This window comes from Ricinus communis, chromosome 7 (genome assembly GCF_019578655.1).
Source record: "Ricinus communis isolate WT05 ecotype wild-type chromosome 7, ASM1957865v1, whole genome shotgun sequence".
Classification (NCBI taxonomy): domain Eukaryota; kingdom Viridiplantae; phylum Streptophyta; class Magnoliopsida; order Malpighiales; family Euphorbiaceae; genus Ricinus; species Ricinus communis.
In genome coordinates, this window is record NC_063262.1 from 6,403,659 (window position 1) to 6,418,177 (window position 14,519).

At 31.6% G+C, this 14,519-nt stretch overlaps 2 protein-coding genes across 4 annotated transcripts; both read left to right on the forward strand.

Annotated features, from left to right (window-relative positions):
- Positions 1–1,734: 1,734 nt before the first annotated feature.
- LOC8273523 (serine/threonine-protein kinase SAPK1) lies at positions 1,735–4,526 on the forward strand. 3 transcript variants are annotated; one of them, XM_048377349.1, is made up of 9 exons: positions 1,735–2,244; positions 2,461–2,535; positions 2,934–3,035; positions 3,111–3,164; positions 3,247–3,339; positions 3,428–3,520; positions 3,645–3,749; positions 3,842–3,940; positions 4,062–4,526. In XM_048377349.1, exons 1-9 carry the CDS (start codon positions 2,125–2,127, stop codon positions 4,293–4,295), a joined length of 975 nt encoding a protein of 324 aa, XP_048233306.1. In that variant the 5' UTR covers positions 1,735–2,124; the 3' UTR covers positions 4,296–4,526. The 3 variants fall into 3 exon arrangements, with proteins under 3 accessions (XP_048233306.1, XP_048233307.1, XP_048233305.1); XM_048377348.1 differs by having other exon boundaries at positions 1,834–2,244; positions 4,017–4,526; XM_048377350.1 differs by lacking the exon at positions 2,461–2,535 and having other exon boundaries at positions 1,764–2,244; positions 4,017–4,526.
- A 3,106-nt stretch (positions 4,527–7,632) lies between these two features.
- LOC8273524 (40S ribosomal protein S6) lies at positions 7,633–10,040 on the forward strand. The gene is made up of 6 exons (XM_002531623.4): positions 7,633–7,785; positions 7,879–7,943; positions 8,635–8,692; positions 8,787–8,895; positions 9,115–9,387; positions 9,537–10,040. Exons 1-6 carry the CDS (start codon positions 7,780–7,782, stop codon positions 9,767–9,769), a joined length of 744 nt encoding a protein of 247 aa, XP_002531669.1. The 5' UTR covers positions 7,633–7,779; the 3' UTR covers positions 9,770–10,040.
- The last annotated feature ends 4,479 nt before the right edge of the window (positions 10,041–14,519 follow it).

Sequence of the window (14,519 nt, forward strand, 5' to 3'; positions counted from 1 at the left end):
AACTCATGTAATAGGTTGCTCAACTTAATTATTATCCTACGCTATATATTATGCAGAGAGAGTGAATTGTTATCTTCAAACTGGTGCATTTAATCAATTAAGTTGACTTGGACAAACATGACTACTAATTAATATATATATATATAATGATTTGCATAATAACTTGTTATATAAATAATATTATACATAAATACTGTTGTCATTTACTGGTTAATATTTATAAAATAAAATAAAAAACAATAATTAAAGTGACATATGACCCCATTAAAAGTAATTACTTAACTAGAAATTTTAGACAATAGATTCTTATATTTCATTATTGAAATGATTTTAAATTCTAAAATAATGCAGAAAGGTCAAAACAGTGTTTTAGAGTTGAGATATAACAATACGCAGATTTAAATAGTGGGAAAGATATAGACAGCAATAACCAATTTAATATTTCATTGAATAATAATTAAAATAGTGATATAATTTTATTAAAAATAATTATTTACTTACATTATAAAACTATTCATATAATACATTAGAGAGAACATAATATTTTGCAAATTAATTTCAAAAAAAAAAATTATTTTGAAAATTTGCATATTAAATGCTTTATATTCATATTTTTTAAAATCACGTGAATTATATTTTTAAAATCTTAGCTTGATAATAAATATATATCTCTACTTAAACTAGATTATTTTATAAGTGAAAGGGAAATACATGAAAAAATATTATTTATTTCAAAACAATAGATACTGAATAATTTGTTTGATTATAGGTTTTCTGTTTAACCAGTTAAGTTGCGGGCATACTTGTCATTATTCATTGCTCTTTAGAAGACTATTGTACTATTTTTGTCAATTTAAGATCTGAATGTAAGTACTAGTTCTTAAAGTTTTTAACTCTACATATTTATATATTCTGAAACATGTATTTCAAACACCATTGCCACTATAAAATTTTAAAATTTTAATTTTTTTTGCAATAATTTATAATGTTTAGAATTTTTTTAATTCATTATATTTAAAATGTTAACATCATGCAATGAATTATTTATTTTAACAAAGATGAATTATAATTGGGTAAGTAATGGATTGATATAGTTCGACATTAAATCAAATATTTTTGTAAATATAAATCAAAATGAATTGAGAGTTTAGATTGAATCAAGATATTTAAATTTCATATAAATATAAGTTATATTGAATCGAATAAGAAAACAAACTAAATTTTATAATATGTTTGATTTTCATTAATAAAAATTAAAGATATAATTTTTTTTCAATTAATTAAGGCTTTTTACTTTTAAAACCGAACTGAACTAAAATACATTCAGTTCTTGTAACAATACAAATTGAATAAACTAAATTTATATAAAAAAAATATAAAACTAATCAAACTGCATTATCACTTCAGTTCAATCTTTTTGGTTTATTTAATTTTTTGCTCTTCCCAAAATACAACTAATTAAAAATATATGATTGACAACTTTTATTTATGTTATTTAGTTATTAGACATTTTCGTTCACTATCCACTAATATTAATAAAAATTTATTACTTTGTAAATGAAAAGAAAATAACCCGTTTCTAATTTTCACATTAAGCTACAAATTATGTAAGGCATAGAGTTAACTCATTAACTTAAAAAAAAAAAAAAAAAAAAGCAAAGAAAAATTGCAAGAGGAATAGAAGTAAGTTAAGAGAGGCAGACATGGAGTGCTGAGGTTGGATAAGCAAAGAAGAGAGGAAAATACCAAGTGGGTAACAACTTTGTTCCAAGAATGAGCCAGTAGAAGGAAGCCACGTGGAATGCTGCTTCTCTTGTCCTTGTTCGTTGACACAAAAGCACAATTTCCAAAGACATAAACTTGGACACCAGAATAAGGGCAATAACACAAACCCCACACTTAGCTTTTCCACCTTTCTCATTCTTTGTTGGCCGTGGAAGGAAGCCAATAGGCATCGTGGAGATAGATAGAGATTCTCAAATGCATATAACAACAAAGACAATTCGAGCAGTCATATTCACCACACTTCTATCATTCATCAACCAGCATAAATAAGAGTTGAGGAATTTGTTTTTTTATAGAGCCAAGTATAATAGCAAGCTAGCTCAGCTGTATTCTCAACTGATGGAGCGTTATGAGATATTGAGAGATATTGGGTCTGGAAACTTTGGTGTAGCTAAGCTTGTTAGAGATAAATGGAGTGGTGAACTTTATGCTGTCAAGTATATTGAGAGAGGCCTAAAGGTTCTTCCTTTTTTCTCTCTCTCAGTTGTTGCTGATCTTTTTTTCTTTTTTTGCTTTTGGGTTGGAAAGTGTATAAGATGTGTATATAACCCATGTTCTTGTTTGATTTCTTCAATATCTTAATTATGGTGGGTTCTGTTAATTTGAATTGTTTGTTTAATTAATGGATTCATTTTGGTAGTCTTATTTCTTGTTGGGTTTTGTTTTCTTCTTTAGATTGATGAGCATGTTCAGAGAGAAATCATGAACCATAGGTCACTGAAGCATCCCAACATAATAAGATTCAAAGAGGTATGCAAGTGGGTTTGCAATGTTCTACTTTTTGTTTTAGACCACAAAGACTCTTGAGGAAACAAGAGTTATTGGTTGGTTGCTCTGAACAGAACATATTTCAGAGGCAGAATTATTCTGTTTTTCCCACTTTTCATGTTTTTGCTTAGTGGAATAAGCCAAAACAATAACTTCAGGATTTTCCCAAAATAGGCTTGGCGAAGCTGCTTTTTACTCTGCTTTGTCAACAAGCAATTACTGACAAGATAGGTTAATCTGAAACCAGTTCTTTTATGTCACTTCTCAAGAAGATAGGAAAGGGATGAAATTATACATAGAAAAGTGGAAGTGCTTGTTGAACCAATTGTAAGAGAAAACACAATTTTTATAGATTGTAAATAGATGAATTTATTGTGTAGGTATTTCTCACACCAACTCATTTAGCCATAGTCATGGAATATGCAGCTGGAGGAGAACTTTTTGAGAGAATATGCAATGCTGGGAGATTCAGTGAAGATGAGGTATATATAAATATATATGTAAACGTCTTATACCAGATAACTTTCAATTTTCACCTGTTCTGTAATTTATATCAGGCAAGATTTTTCTTTCAACAACTCATATCGGGAGTTAGCTATTGCCATTCTATGGTACTGTTCTCTACCCATTTTACAAATAATAATTTAGTCCATGCTTATTATGAAATTAATGAACTTCTGTTGTATGCTGCAGCAAATTTGCCACAGAGACCTTAAGCTGGAAAATACACTATTAGATGGAAGCTCAGCACCGCGCCTTAAGATATGTGATTTTGGCTATTCTAAGGCAATGAACATTCTAACTGTTTATTATGCAATTTAGTTTTGAAATTTAAAATTCTTAATCCTTACTGTTTTTACCTGTCTCTGTATAGTCTTCTGTATTGCATTCTCAACCCAAGTCTACAGTAGGAACACCTGCCTACATTGCACCAGAGGTCTTATCAAGAAAAGAATATGATGGGAAGGTATCCCTTCAATTCATTGCTCTGGATCTTGATATTGTCATGTTATCTTTTTAGGGTCAATCACCTAACATCCAGGTCCAGTATTGCTGTCTTTCACATTGATAAGATTTATATTTATATATAGATTGCAGATGTTTGGTCTTGTGGGGTTACCTTATATGTGATGCTGGTTGGAGCTTATCCATTTGAAGATCCTGAAGATCCAAGAAACTTCAGAAAAACTATTCAGGTTAGTTATAGCATTAATTGTAAATGACCCATTTATAATTTAGTGTCCTACTTTCATAGGCCTTGATACTATTGATAACTTGCCAATGACAGAGGATTCTTAGTGTACACTACTCAATTCCAGACTATGTTAGAGTTACCACGGAATGTAAACATCTTTTATCTCGGATTTTTGTAGCTGACCCTGAAAAGGTAAACGCCAAAACGATTTCCGTTGCTAGTTTCTCAATATGCAACACCTCAAATGTATGCTTTCTTTCAATTGTAGAGAATAACAATACCAGAAATTAAAAAGCACCCTTGGTTCCTAAAGGACTTGCCTATAGAATTCATGGAAGAAGGGGATGGTGGCCTGCAAAATGCTGATAATGGTGAAGAATCACAAAGCATTGAAGAAATATTGGCCATAATTCAAGAGGCAAGGAAACCTGCAGATGGGCTCAAACTCGGTGGACATTTAATTGGAGGGAGTATGGATCTCGATGACATAGATGATGCTGACATAGATGATATAGAGACAAGTGGTGATTTTGTTTGTGCATTGTGATTCAAATTTGAAGCATAAGGAGTTTTGCTAGCCAATATTGGTGAAAATGGCAGTTTAAGGATAATGCCATTGTTTTCATGTATAGGAGGGATGTGGGTGATGTTGATTTTACTTAGTATGAAGGTTTGTGCTTTTTTTTTTTTTTTTTGTTTTGTTTGCAATTAGTGTTTTGGTTGGTGTACAAAGGTACAATTGGTGGAATATATGTATGCTGCTTCTTTAGTTTTCTAATAATTCTCTTAATCATTTTCCCATGGTTAAAAGATGCATTCAGCCTTTAGAACTTTTTTAAAAACAAAATTTGGCCAAAATATAATTTTATTAACAGCTAATATCTTTTAGGGTTTTATAAAATTTTAGAACCTCTAATTCTTATTTAAAAAGAAAAAAGCTATTAAAAAGTAAAATCAGTAAGTTGAGGAATTATAGTTTATAACTTCTATATTATTATTTTTTATTTAAATTCTTTAATTATCACTCATGGTATTTAAATAAAATAAAATTAAAAACTCTATTTTTACTTTTAGAATATTATTTTATATTTACTTTATTAATATTTTATCGTATTTGATTTCTAATTTTGCTAAATAGAATGTGAGATAGCAAGCAGTCGAGCAGTAAACGATTTAATATTCTAGATGAGACAAAAAAGAAAAAGCAAAAGATACATAGATATTAGTATTGTATAACATCCGTATCAGTTTCAGTGCTCTTATCTAACGAGAATACAAAATGCATCACTTTGTGTCTTGATGCTTACTCGAAAGTGTGCAAATCTTTTCGTATTAAAAGTTGAGCACCCATTCAAGAATTTACATTAAGATTCTTTCTAATTTAATTAAAACTTTTATAACTAATATTAAATTTTTTGAGATAATATTTTCTGTAATTCTGTGTTCTTTGACATCTAGATGACCTGATGTCTGATAACATCATGTATAACTACATAACACATACCACAAAAACTCTTTTCCATGTATATCACATTGTCCATTTTTTAAATGAATCTTTTAACATTAATGTAACTTTCTTTCATATATTTATATATATATAAATATGTTGTTAATCTTATCTTCTATAAAATTGCTTTGATCAGGTGACTAAGACATGAGGTGGATTAGCTTACAGATTTAGTGGAATGAGTGAAGTTGTTATGGTTAACCACTTGAATTAAAAGTAAACACTTTTCATTTTCTCCATGTTTAAATCTCAACGTAATGTATTGAATTTTTAAAATGTCTTCATTCCTACAATATAATTTATTCATCAAGGTCAAACGTAAACATCAAAATCCTTCTCAAAACAAAGAAGAACAAAATGAATGGCTCAAAACCCAGTCGAGTAAAGGAGGTACTGCCTACTTTAGTTGACTAGTTTTCATGCACGAGCTCCACAATTCATTTGTTCTAATTTAAAATTTTGAGATATAAATAATAATATCTTTTATACTGTCGTTAACCTTGTTATTATTTTCTAGAATTTATTTTAATGTTTACTATAGCAAATACTATTTATTTGTAATTATTATATAATTATTATTTTTTACACAAAAAGAAAACTTTCAGCTATGGGCTAAATCCGTCTATGAAGTGAGAAAATAAAATCTGTCGTCGAAGGCCATTAGCAATAGATAACAATAGACACGTGTTCCTTGCTAAATGATTCATGCTAATGCTTTAATTGTGGATTTTCTTTGTCTATCATGAAACTAGCAACGACTTTTTGTTTTTAGCGACAAATAAATTTATTGCTAAATTAGGTCCAAGAATCTCTCTATTAGCGATAGAATTTTTACCTCCGGAAGGACTAGTGGTGGACGGCTCGTCGTTAATTGCAGCGACGGTAGAAAAATCATCCCTAAAATAATTTGAAAAGAATTGCCACTAATACATCGCTGATTTTACATTTTTAACAACTATTATTTATTTAAATTATTATGTATTTTTTATTTTAATATACAATTAATTTTTTATTAAATTAATAACATTTTCTTTTGATTTTATACTCGTGTCCAACTAATCTTTATCGATAATAAATAATAATAATCATGAAATAATAAAAAAGAAAGGAATAATAATAAATATAGTAAGAAGAAAAAATGGTGGAAGAAAATAATTATAGAGAAAATAAGAATAAAAAAAGAAAGTAAGAGGAAGAACAAAAATGAAAATGATGAAATAAATGAAAAGAGATATAAGAAAAAAAATAAAGAGAGATAAAAAGAACGAAATAATGATATATTATTATTATTATTATTATAAGATAATGTGCACCAAAGAAAATACATCAAACTTATATATTATGTATGTTTTAATGATATAAATTATATTTTATTGTAAGATTTTACTAAAATATTATTATGGTGCTCTACTATTATAATTGTATATTTTTAATTATTACTATTAATCAGTATTATTTTAAATAATTTATTAGTTATATGTATATATATTTATTTAATTTAAATTATTAATAAATTATATATAATTTTAATTATTTTTAAACAAGTTAAAATTATATAAATGAATTCATAGTTATAAAATATTACTGATTTTAAATTATAAAAAAGATAAAATTTATAATAAATAAAAATAATATTATTGTTTGATCAATATCTAAGTACTATATATAACTTACTAACTAATCTAGTATTTAATTATGTTAATAAAGTATTAAAATAAAAATAAAAATTAATTCTTAAGAATTTATATAGTATTATACATCTATAGTACATACAAGTAAATTTTTATTATATATTATATATTACTATAACTATCTAAATATTCATATTACTATGAGTATGAAAATTCCACTTATTGAAATCTTAATTTTAGATATATAGTAAGTACAATGAATACAAAAAATTCATATTGGTTATCCTTTTATAAAATCTTACTTGTTGAAAATATTAATAAAATTAGATTTTTAAAGTTAAACTCAATTATATTTAATCACAGAAAGTTCTAATAGAGTTAGAGTTTCAAAATTAATTATACTAAATAAATTATTAATTATTAAATCAATTGATAATTAAATTTATTTAATTAACTAAACAACTAATAAGTTCCGGTCAGTAAATTTATCCAGCAGTATTATGATTATGATTATGATAATTGATAAAAGTAATAAATGTAAATTGTGGGCTATGAGAAGGCCTTTTTGCTTTTTCCTTCCCAATGAGTGATTTCCGGGCATTTGCAAATGCCCAAGAAGGAGTAATTCTAAAATACATCTATTACTAGAACTGCAATCATTACGCAGAATTGCCCATTTCACATCAAGCCCCAAACCCATTCACGTCTACACGTGTTCACTTGTCAACAAAACGCACACATTCAAACTGATGTCCTTAGCCACACCCAAGAATCCCCTTGCTCCGTATATAAACGGCATAAAAGCCACAAAAGCAAAAACCCTAATTTTGCAACAGCAAGAGCCCTTCTTTGAGCTAAATTGGAGTCGCTGAATCAGGGCCGTATCAGCAAAAATGAAGGTTATATTTTTGTGTACCCTTCTGCGTTTTATTTGTTCAGTATCAGAACCCTAATTCTCAATTTTATGCTAACATTATGTACTTTGAGGACAGTTCAATATCGCAAATCCAACCACTGGGTGCCAGAAGAAGCTTGAGATTGACGATGACCAGAAACTGTACTGATCTCTCTATCTCTTGTTAATTTGATAGCTAAGTTTAAAATCATTAGGCAACTTAATTCGTATTATCAGGAATGCTGATGAATTCAAATTTGTTGGATGATTGAGATTTTGTTGTTATGGGTATTGGAATTTAAGGACTTCATTATGTGCCACATATTACAGCTTTTATTTTGTTGTAAAAAGACCATTCATTAAGAAAATGTAGTACAAGAAGTAGGAATGAAAAGAGCATAATATATCGTGAATTGTTACAGTTTGCCAATGGTTAGTGTGAGTAAAATGAGATATGGTTTCCTCCTGTTGTTATACTGCCTAGGTTAGGATGGTCCAAGTTTAGTGACTGATGGATTTTTAGGATATTTGATTTAGCGGAGGCTTTTCAAGCATTGCTGTGTATCTATTTTGTTTATTGTTGGCTAGTACAAACACTGTTCTTTCATCTCCGAATTAGAATTTGATAATGGGACAACGCATTTCTGAATGTACACTTTGGAAATGCATCTATGGTTTATCTTATATTCCTACTTAGATAATCTTGCCAAAAAGGAACAGTTAATGACACAGCTCTAATTGCTTTAGACATTAAGCATTTTTTATTGCATGATAGTGCAATTTAATCCATGTAATGGGAGAAGCTAGTAGATTAGAGTAGCCAAACTTATGTTGAGTGTTTTTCTTATGACAGCCGTGCATTTTTTGATAAGAGGATCTCACAAGAAGTCAGTGGAGATGCACTGGGTGAGGTATGTAGTTGCTTTTGGTCTGGGGAATGGGCTAATCTTCCAAAGCGATGCACCTGTGATTTTTATATATTGATCCATCTGTATGGACTTTCAGGAGTTCAAGGGTTATGTATTTAAGATTATGGGAGGCTGTGACAAACAGGGTTTTCCAATGAAGCAAGGAGTTCTAACTCCAGGCCGTGTTCGACTTCTGCTTCACAGAGGTTTGTGGCATTTTATCTACTTGTATTGCTCTTTGTTTATATATGAAGAACTTCTTCTCAATCTATTTGTCTATTTTATCTATTTATTCATTCATATTTTTTGTGAGTGGGATGATTCTGCGACAGAGCAGTACAGTAGATGTTCCATGTCGTGCTTTTTTTAATGAGATCCTTGTATTGCTTATGGAACTAAAGTAAATATGATGGTTGTGTGAACAGGTACCCCTTGCTTCCGTGGTTATGGAAGGAGGAATGGAGAACGTAGAAGGAAGTCTGTTCGTGGGTGCATTGTTAGTCAAGATCTCTCAGTTCTGAACTTGGTTATAGTCAAGAAAGGTGAAAATGATCTGCCTGGACTGACAGATGTTGAGAAGCCTAGAATGAGGGGTCCTAAGAGAGCATCAAAGATCCGGAAACTGTTTAACCTCTCAAAGGAGGATGATGTCCGGAAATATGTCAACACTTATCGCCGAACATTTACAACCAAATCTGGTTAGTTGCTGTGGTACTATTCTCTTTTTATTATCAGTACAATGTGCAGAGGATAATGTACTATATTTTATTGGAATGGTGATAATTTTAGATTGCCTTAAAGAAGTTGGAAAAAGAATACTATAAGTTGGCTTTTCTTGGGTTGGCAGGTAAGAAGGTTAGTAAGGCCCCTAAAATTCAGAGGCTGGTGACTCCATTGACTTTGCAAAGGAAGCGTGCTAGAATTGCTGACAAGAAGAAGAGAATTGCAAAGGCCAAGGCTGAGGCTGCTGAGTACCAGAAGCTCCTTGCCTCCAGGTTGAAGGAGCAGCGTGAACGCCGCAGTGAAAGTTTGGCAAAGAAGAGATCTAGGCTATCTGCAGCCTCAAAGCTCTCGGCATAGATGCTTCTACGAGCGATGTCATTTCTTGAATAGGTTGAGGTAATTTTGATTGTTACTGTTCTTTGGCTTTTGGAAGTTCAATTTTGGATGTTTCCTGCATCTATAAACAATTTCGAACATCTGAAATATTTGTTTTTACTTTCATATGCTGTGGGATTGTGAATCACCTCATTTTGTTTCTCTCTGGTGGATGGTTTCATTTATGATTAGATGATTTTTCTTGTATGTTGAAGACTTATTTGCAGTATTTATGCAGTCACATTTTATTTTTTGCGGCTGCTATTCTTTTAAACCTTTTCCCCTTTATTTGCTTAAACCAATTCTCTAACTGTAAATCTCAACTAACGTTGTGCATCAACTTGACTGCTGAGTCATTAGTCGGATATTGGCTTATTGGTAAAGGTTGCCAGGAAATTGATTGCTTCCAAATAGCTTATCTAGTAAAACTGGGCTTTGCCTTAGAAGGGCACCTTTCACTCTTCCTGTTTTTTTTCCCCGTCCTCTTGCAGCCGTTTTGTATTGGCTAGAACCTTTTTTTTTTCCTTGTCATGAAATGAGGCCAAAAGTTTATGGGATGATAATCGAAAGAGAGATTGTTTTCCTGTTCCTAATGAATTTCAATGTTCATCGGTTTACTTTTGTAAACCCAGAGTAAACTTAGATAGAATGTATGCACTATGATTTTAACAATAATTTCTATTTATGTTATTAAAAGTAAAAAAATATATGAACCTAATAATGTATAATATTGACTGTCAAAGAATATAGTAAGTAGAATTTGTCAACTGCAGTTTAAGAAAAGAAATAAAAATTATTAGTCATTTTTACAACTATTTAAAGAAAGTAAATGAAAACTATTCTTTCACCAAGTTCTTAATCAAAAAGGAAGTGGACATTATTGAGAAGTTAAGACGAGGAGATTGGACATGCTTGGCCCACAATTTTGAAGCTTAATCCTTGTGAAGAGCTCCACAAATAGAGAAAGACTCCTTGTGAAGAAGAATTTTTATAACATGGTTACGTTTCTTTAATTGAAAAAAGCTAAAATGCACGTTTGATTAATTGAAAAAAATCGCAAGCATTTGCTCTAGACATAAAAAGAAGGGAATTTAAATTTGCCCCCCACCGGTGCGGATTGGCCTTCCAAGTTTGTTTTTAGCCAGTTACATATAATATCTCGTCAAACAGAATTTTTAAGCCCCTCTTTAAAACAGAGCCGAAGAATAGTAGAAACTTCCGTTAAATGCAACTGAGGTAGGACCTACAATCCAATGGTTTCCAAAAGAAAAATTGCTCTCTATCACTATCTCCATTTCTCTTTCATCAATTTCCTTTTCATAGAAAATAAGTAACCCTAAATTAACAAATTGATTTCAACAACCACAGGAAGCAATTAATGTTGACATCGCCATCATCAACAACCACATGAAGCAATGACACTAAGGTTCTGTGAATGTCGAAAGTTTTGCGAATGCCGGAAGTCCTGGATGTCGAAGGTTCGATGAATGTCGAAGGTTCTATGAAGGTTGAAAATCTGGATGTCGAAGATTGTATGAATGAAGAAAGTTTCGAAAATGCTGTAAAAGTCCAAAGTGTGAAGATAGAGAAAAAGATGTAAGGGAAGAAATGAAAGAGATTTGCAAACTGAAATGGAAAGGATGTGGACTGAGCTGAGGAATTTGAAAGCTAGCAAAGAAACAGAAATTGAACAGCTTCAACATGAAAATACGAAGACGAAAAATAATTTTGTTGTCTTGTTAATTGCATTATTAGCTTGGATTGCTTATAGGAATTTGGTGAAATGAAATTAGTTGTGGTAAATTGCTTGGAGCAGAACTATTATTTGTGTAATTTTGTTAATGGTTTGATAAAATGAAATTATGACAGTTGATTTGAACACTGGCTATACACTGAAATTAATTGTTGTAAATGGAAAAGATTTGCTAAACGACATTCATATCATAACCAAAAAGCAATGACATTGGCATACTGCAGTCAATATTAAGCTAAAGTATCAACACCATTTGCTCACAAGCAAATAACACCAAAGTAGCAATAATATACAAAAGTTACTGGAATCACCTGTTACTGCAGTTAAATGATGACAAAAAAGATAATGCTTGCTCTAAGGCATAAAACACCAAAGTAGCAACAGAATACCAAAAAAGATATTGCTAGCTCTAAGGAAGAAAACATCAAAGTGCTCCAGTCAAACTAATAATTTGTGGTAAACTATTGGTCTGTTGTAGTAGCATCACTAACTATCTTGCCTTTCTTTTTTTGTCTGCCTATTAGTTGCTCTTTTTGAGTTTGCAACTGTGAAGAGCTAATTGCAACTCCTCCTCTCCATTGCACTTTTGGAGGTTCAAATGGCACGTTAGTAGCAAATGTAACTTCTGAGCCATCTCCAGTGAATTTAATTGTCCTTGTAATAGATAATGCATCCATTTTCTCTTTGCTTCTTCTGAAGTCTCTTTCACATGGTATTGGGAACCTAGTTTGAGGATCAGTTTCCATTTCCTCTACTTGTAGACCTTCATTAATTACTCTTTCAGTAGTTTGTCCAGGCTGTGAATGTCAAAATGTCAGATCAAACATGGCACAAACTAATATTTATAAAAAAAAAATAAGTATGAAAAGTTCCAAGACATTATAAGTTGTTCTTCTTGTATTCAAATCCACATGACATCCAAAACCAGTTGTCCTCTTTGAATTTGTCACACACTGTCCTCCTAAGCTTCTTGCAGTTTCAGTTGCTGGTATGCTTGCTGATGTACTTACTTTGGAGCACTTCATTAAGCGTTCTTTGGTGTGCTTGCTGGAGCACTTGCTATTGTACTTGGAGGCCATCGTTGTGCTTTCTAGACCGATTCTTTGGTGTGCTTGCTTGGACCGATTCTTTGGTGTGCTTACTTGGACCATTTACATCGCTCCCTATAAAGTTGAAGGCAAACAATTGCACTCATTACAATTTCAAAAATTAGATAATATAAATACTCAATGTGATGCAAAACTATGTATTTTACCTTCTTGTTCTTATTTGGATACTTAGTTCTATTATGTCCTTCTTCTGTACACAACCCACAACTCTGCTTTTTGCCTTTCTTAGTAAGCTTTCCAGTTTTACTGGTTGTATTAGTCTCATTTGATCCCGAATTCTCTTCTTTCTAGGCTTGCCTGGCATCTTAGTCAATAGAGGAGGATCTATTCCCTAGTATTCCTCACATCTCATAAACCTTTTACCAGGGACTGGCAATAATGGAAACTGATATGAGGCTAGATAAGTTGACTTATGATAAAAATGACTGATATATGAAAAAGGATTAAGCTTGGAATGATATAGAGCACAAATGGCATGTTGGCATGAGATTCCTGTAAGATCCCATGACCTACAGGTGCACAACTTTCTTTCTAAAGAGACAGTGTGCTTATTGTTACCTCCCCTAATCTCATAACCATCTTGACCATTGAACGCTACTCTGCAACCTGAAGCATTTTCTTTATTATCTTGGAACAAAGCCATACAAGCTGGACTCCAGTCATTAATCCACCTGTCAACCATTTTTTTTCTTTTCTTTAATTCGATTCATTGCTTGTAGCCTTATTTCTTCTAACATACTAACTATAGGCTTATATCTTGCCTCTAGTATCCAGGAGTTAAAACATTCAGAGATGTTATTATCCACCATGTATAAACTTCGATCTGCTAAAGAAATAGGCCATGCACCAACAATGGGGTGGATATTTCAAAAGGGTTTCTACTGCCTTCTTTGACACTTCACCAAGAAGCTCTAAATTATCTTTGAACTCCTCCTCAAATGTGCTCCAAGCACAAATCCAAAATTTTTTCTTCAATTCCTCCCCTCTCCATTGCTTAGACCAGTTGGAGTAAATGTGCCTCGCACACCATCTGTGCTGAGCAAGGGGTAAGACATTCTCTACAACATCAATGAGACCCTAAAGCATAAAAGAGTAACTACTGTAAAAGATTGTATACCAAACAAAAAATAAGGGGAGAAGGCTCACATTTGCCCCAACGTATAACCACTAGTGTATATTGACCATCCACGGAGGTTATACGTTAGGGACAAAGTTGAGCATTCTCCCAATAAATACATGCAAAGAAAATAAAAAATGCTCACCTTTTGCATGTCAGAGATTACAATATAGGCTGCTCCATTTCCAAGTTCAAGTTCTTGCTTTAGCCAATCCAAAAACCATCTTCAATTATTCTTATTCTCTTTGTCTATCACTCCCCATGCGATAGGCACTATCTGATCATCACTATCTTTGCCTACTACAGTAAGAATTTGGCCCTTAGTAACCTCCTTTAAGAAACATCCATTCAGACCTATGATAAGTCTGCATCCACTCTTCCAGTTCCTCTTAAGAGCATCAAAATACAAGAACATCCTCCTAAACACCTTTCTTCCTTCTTTCAATGCTTCCTTACATAACTCAATCTCTGCTTTTGTATCAAGATTGCTTCTTTTAAGTACAGCTGCATATGCTTCCAAATAACCAAACTCCACTTTGAAACTCCCATCCATTTCTTGGATTATCATCCTCTTAGCCCTTTTACATTTAGCCAGACTAACATTAATTTTTAACAAGCTATCTGCATCATCTTTCATTTGTTTTATCTTTATTAAAGGATTTTTGTAAATCCTACCCTTGAAATAATTAGCGAAAAACCTAGCAGTAGCACTAGGGAGTGAGAAATCCCTAAAGCAGCTATGCTCAGGTATTA